Source organism: Castanea sativa, chromosome 2 (genome assembly GCF_040712315.1).
Source record: "Castanea sativa cultivar Marrone di Chiusa Pesio chromosome 2, ASM4071231v1".
Classification (NCBI taxonomy): Eukaryota; Viridiplantae; Streptophyta; class Magnoliopsida; order Fagales; family Fagaceae; genus Castanea; species Castanea sativa.
This window is the reverse complement of record NC_134014.1, coordinates 12,028,686-12,034,191: the sequence shown is the minus strand read 5'-3', so window position 1 is coordinate 12,034,191 and position 5,506 is coordinate 12,028,686. Positions and strand designations below refer to the sequence as shown.

Genomic DNA, 5,506 nt, shown 5'->3' with positions numbered 1-5,506 from the left:
CCTCTACAACTTTCCTTGTCTTATAAGAGCTTCTATTTATTGCTTCAAATAATAGCATTCGGCCGTGTCATGACCGTGGTCACGGTGGAAGCGGCAATACTTATCTTTAGACCTCTTATTGGGATCTCCCTTCAACTTGCAGGAAATGTCAGAGCTCTTATGTCTTTGATCTACATTGAGACCTGGTCGATCAGGGCAGTCAGCGGGGTAAAACTTGTGAACTTTCCCACGGGGGGCTTGGGACACCTGTCATCCCGTTATTCTTCTGTCCTAGCCATCTTCCACCCTCTTATCCTACTGTACGTCTTCCTGTCTCTCCCTCTTCTTAGGCCTTTCTTCTCGAGCCAACAACGCGTCTTCTGCATACATGTACTTGATTGTCCAATACAACACATCTGACATAGTTTTTGGGTCGTTCTTGTATAGGGAGAACAGAAATTTACCCTTTTGTAGCTTATTCATGAAAGCAGCCACGAGTATCTTATCGTCAGCTTCATCGCTTAAGAGGGCCTCTTTGGTGAAACGATCTATGTAAGACCTCAGCATCTCGTCTTCCCATTGCTTAATGTTCATCAGACATGCTGTGGACTTCTTATACTTGGGCCCCCCGATAAAGTGAGAGGCAAACCTGGCGCTTAACTCCTTGAAGGTACTAATGGAGTTAGGCGTTAACCTATTGAACCAAATTATTGCGGGTCCTTTCAGCGTAGTGGGGAACGCTCTGCACATGATCTCATCCGAAACCCCTTGAAGGTGCATCAAGGTCTTGAAGGACTCCAAGTGATCTAAGGGGTCCTTGGATCCGTCGTAATTTTCCACCTGTGGCATACGAAACTTCAATGGAAAGGGGAATGAAGTGATAGACACTGTGAATGGCGAATCAGTTCGATGGACCAAGTCATCGAGGTCGCTAGACACCCGTCCTCTAAGGGTGTTCATCATAAGGTCCATCCGTTCCTTCATCATCTGCATCTCGGCGACTATGTGAGATCGAACCGTGTCAGTGATGAATGGCCGGCTCGTGTCACATCGTTTCGGTCTGCTTGGTGCATTGCTACCCTCCGGCCCTTCTTGGTTCCTTCTCTCAGTGCTGGTGCCTTCTAGGTCTTCCTCTTGAGTGTTAGCGCCCGCGTTCTTTTGGCGTAGCTGCTCCTCCAAATCATGGTTCTATTTGTTGAGGCGCTCCACAGTGGCGGCTAGAGTTTGGACCTACTTCTCGAGTGCGGTTGTGCGTGGCTCTTTTCCTTAAGCGTTGTTGGTGGTCGTCATTGAGCAAATAAAACCATGCAACTCTTTGTCCAGAAAGCGATATTATGGCTTTACAAGTCGCTAAGTTCCCACAGACGGCCCTAATTGATGATGCTAAAAATCGTCAGTGAACCACACGGTCCTTACGCACTCCAAGCGAGACCTGTGCAACGCAAAGAGAAGAAGAAAAACCTACGAAGAGTACCGGTGTGGTACCGGCCAAAGACCCTCCGACGATCAAGTTAGAGAAATCTCTTATTCACTACTCTAAAGTGTCAGAGCTAGGGTAAATTAAGCATACTGTGGCTTGTAAGGGTATTAGGGTTTTTATAGTAGCATAGGGTTGGCCTTCATTTCTTGGCCCAAAAAGTCTTTCCTTGTAGGAGAGATCTTCTTTAATTTGCGTATCTTGCGGAATCCTTTCCTTGTAGGAGTCTTTTTGGTTAGGATTTATCATGGGGCACAAAATATTTCCTTATATATTCATGCTTGGAGCTCAAGTAAAGTATATACTGGACCCGTCAAGTGTTTGTCTTGCCCCCGTCAGCTTCAATTCATCAACTTGTCATTCTGTTTATGTCTTATGGTCGTCACATAAAGGTACCAAGGATCTCAAGTCACGCCCGTCAGTTTTGGGATAGACCTGTCAGCTTTGGGATGAACCCTTCAGCTTCATGGTGTCATTTAACAATTCCTTATCACCCACCATGTGCTTTTGGAAAAATTAAACTCTCCACATATGCAACCACATTCAAACCCTTATCCTTGTGATCATACAATGAATGATTCTCAGAGTATTTTCTTTAAGATTAAAGATGACTAACTTCCCTCCATCTACCTCCATCATAACATCACCATTCCTTGTGAAACAAATTGGAGTCAAGGATACACATGATTCTGAGATGATGAATAATTTAGACCAAGATTCCTTCACCCCATATTCTCTCATTGCCCATGTCTCAAATCTCCTTCTATTGCACTTATGAGTTATGTAAAGGTGATGTGCATTGATAATAGCTTACTTTTGCATATTTTTATCATTGTTAGAAAACATTATCATACTTATTTTGAGTTAATTCATGCATTTTAAATTTGGTTTTGGAATAATGCTAAATAATCAATTTTGTGCTTAATTAAATTATATTGCATGAATATAATTTTGTAGGAGAACGGAATTAAATAAGTAGATTTGTGCAAAGAAGAAAACTAATAGACTTTAATTTTACAAGGCCATGATGAAGTTAAAGAAGACCAACCCAATTAATTTTAAGTCCAATTGGAGCAAGGAATCAAATGAAATTTGCACCAAATCCAAGTCCAATTCAGATTATGATTCCAGCTTGCGCATCAGTTAGTATTTTTTGTATAACTTTCGACTCAGACATCCAATCAAGATGATTCAAGTTGGGCTGAAAAGTTAACTTAAAGGAATACAACTTTGTAGTTCACCAAAAGTCCGAATTCTGACATAAAATGGGCCAAAATCATCTATTAAGTGAAGCCTAAAAATTTGGGATTTTCTCCAAACGAGAATTCAACTTGTAATAGGATTCCTTTACCTATTTAAAGGCTTTTTAGGGCAAAATTCAGAGGAGGCGAAAGCTAGTGCTAGGGCTAGAATGCAAAACAAAAAATTAAAGCAAGAGGCAATACACCATATGTGGCTTCTCTATAGCTTTTCTCCATGATAGCATTGTGACTATTTCTTTCTCTATTTTAATTGTCTATTTTAATGTTTAGTATTTTATTCTTATATTTTATTTCAGTTATTATGAGTAGCTAAATTTATAATTAAGGTTGAGGATGAAACATTGTTAAGGATTATCAGTATTGTTTATGTGATTTGATATTTTTCACAATAGTTGTTCTTTAATGATTTAAATTGTTCTTGTTTCATATCAATTGACTAAGATGAGATTCTAGATATGAGTTCAATCATGTTTTTCTCATGATTTAAGATTTATCTTAATTAATTGAGGTTTATTATTTCTTGATTATAAAATTGGATATCTCTTGTGATTTGTTTGTCAACGGATACAAACGATGGTTTGATTTTTATACTTAAGAAGCGAAGAAGAACATGCTTAAGATTTTTAAAATAAGGATTTTAATGAGAATATTTTCTATGATAGCAAGATTGATTTCTAGATTATCATGTAGTGGTTGTGAAAAATTAATGATCATAAATATATGCTAATATGAATTAACAAGACAGATTCCAAAACCTTAATTTCTTTCTCAAGATTGTTTACATCTCTTTACTACTTAGTTTAATTATTTGCTTAGTATATTCAAATTTTTTTTTTACAAAAAAAAAAAAACCAATTTAAGATTTGAGTAATTTTCCTATTTTCATTCAAGTCCCTGTGAGTTCAACCTCATTCCTGTCAAACTATACTTTGATACGTACACTTGTGGATACTTTAAAATTTCACAACAAAAGGCAGCCATCCAAAATCCCCAACCCCAACGCAATTTTAGCATACTCGGCCTTGGGTAACCAATCTGGCAATGGAACCTCCCTAAACTCTTCTTTCCCCAAATCAAAGTAAACGATTACATAGGCCAATGAATTATGCAGGACAGACCATACAACCCAATGTGGAGCTCCATTCACTGTGACCCCTATACTGCTATATAAAAATGTATATGGGAATTCTCTACGCATATGTCTCCATGAATTGCGATTGAAATTACAGACTGAGAAATTAGTAGATTCATAATTAAAACCACTTATTGGTGAACCTGGTGGACTAGCAGATTTAGATATAACTACTGACTTGTAGTTATCAGTGGTGGATCTGTAGCCAAGTCCAGAGAGAACATACTCTTCACCAGAATGTTGATTTAATTCCAAACCGCAAATCTTCATGTACTAATTGATAGATGGATTCCAGAGAAAGTAATCGTCATTATTATAGTAATGCTTCCTGTCTTTTACTTTAATAAGTAGCAAACCATTGCAAGAACCCAATATATTAGCCCTACATGGTCGATTCAATGTGAAATTAAAAGTATCCTTGCAATAGTCAAGCTTTACACTTTCATGATTGGAAGCATTACAAACAATGGTATAGAGAGAGATATAGGGGTTGCCAGGTGGAGAAAGTTGTGCACCTCTAAAAGGGTGACACGGTCGATCTTATTAGCTCTCTTTGTGGTGTGCTTCAACAAAACCTTGGCTTGTAATCATGCAACGCCATGATTTTCTTACAGACTTGAATCGTAGTAGAGACTTGACTGGTAGTCTTAGCACTATATCAAGCAATAGGTCTTGTGGAAAGTGCTGCGACACTGGATAGCTGTTTAGTGAGCTAGGGTTTTTCTTTGTGGTTCTATTATATTATATCTGATGGGAGGGCTGAATTATGCTTTTATGGAGGCTAGGGAACTTTGATACCTTCTTGGATCTATAATTCGGTTGAGGTAGAGATTAATGTGATGGAGGATAGGGTTTTTTGGGGGGCTAGGGTTTCACAAACTTCTATCTTTTTTTTTTTTTTTTGGATAAAACAAACTTCTATGTCATTAGTAATCAACGTTTGTTATGTTAGGTCTCTAAGTCGAGAAAGTCTATAGTGTTTCTGGAACTCCAACTCAGCACACATATGGTGTTTCTAAGACCAATACAAAATTGACACATGGATTAAAAATTACAACTCAGCAACCCAGGTTATTTAAAATAAAAAGACACAAATACCCTCTAAATTTTCACTATCCCGCCACTCTTCCTTTTCTTCTTCTCCAAAACAAAATATTTCATCTTTCTCACACGCACTCTCTCTCTCTCTCTCTCTGTTTCTCTCGCACCAGCACCTCCATCAGTCACCAGCACCTCCATCTTCCCTTCTTAACTCCAAACCTTGACAGCTACAACCTAGCATTGCCGGTCATCATCAGTTCCGACGAGACTGACCTTTGTCTCGTCGGAAAACGCCCTCTCTGTTTCTCTCGCACCGTCGTAGCACACCAATTACCATCACCTCCATCTTCCCTCTATCAATTCCAAACCTTGACAGCCACTACCTAGCATCGCCGATCATCATCAGTTCCGACGAGGCCGACCTTTGTCTCGACGGAAAACACCCAAAATTGTCTCTCTATTGTTTCCAACCATGACGCCGAAAGTTTTCTCACCGCTTTCGACTACTGACTTTGCAAGAAGGGTTATCCTCACTCTTTTTTTCATTTTATTTTCTGGATTTTTCCGCTTATATATGTGCCTTTTAAAAATAAAAAAAATTAACATATACATTCT

General features: G+C 38.7%; 2 protein-coding genes across 2 annotated transcripts; both read right to left on the bottom strand.

Annotated features, from left to right (window-relative positions):
• Positions 1-294: 294 nt before the first annotated feature.
• On the bottom strand, positions 295-972 carry LOC142624894 (uncharacterized). Its single transcript, XM_075798625.1, has one exon. It carries the CDS (start codon positions 970-972, stop codon positions 295-297), a length of 678 nt encoding a protein of 225 aa, XP_075654740.1.
• A 2,707-nt stretch (positions 973-3,679) lies between these two features.
• LOC142624893 (F-box protein CPR1-like) lies at positions 3,680-5,237 on the bottom strand. The gene is made up of 3 exons (XM_075798624.1): positions 5,165-5,237; positions 4,426-4,542; positions 3,680-4,077 (listed from the first exon to the last, which is right to left on the bottom strand). Exons 1-3 carry the CDS (start codon positions 5,235-5,237, stop codon positions 3,680-3,682), a joined length of 588 nt encoding a protein of 195 aa, XP_075654739.1.
• Between the last annotated feature and the right edge of the window lie 269 nt (positions 5,238-5,506).

What these genes read in the sequence shown, in the direction of transcription:
- LOC142624894 (XM_075798625.1), bottom strand. Translation starts at nt 972, where the DNA reads ATGCAGATGATGAAGGAACGGATGGACCTTATGATGAACACCCTTAGA.
- LOC142624893 (XM_075798624.1), bottom strand. Translation starts at nt 5,237, where the DNA reads ATGGAGGTGATGGTAATTGGTGTGCTACGACGGTGCGAGAGAAACAGA. An exon ending in CGTTTTCCGACGAGACAAAG is followed by an intron (nt 4,543 to 5,164) that starts GTCAGTCTCGTC and finishes ACAGCTATCCAG; the next exon opens with TGTCGCAGCACTTTCCACAA. An exon ending in TTGCATGATTACAAGCCAAG is followed by an intron (nt 4,078 to 4,425) that starts GTTTTGTTGAAG and finishes ATTCTGGTGAAG; the next exon opens with AGTATGTTCTCTCTGGACTT.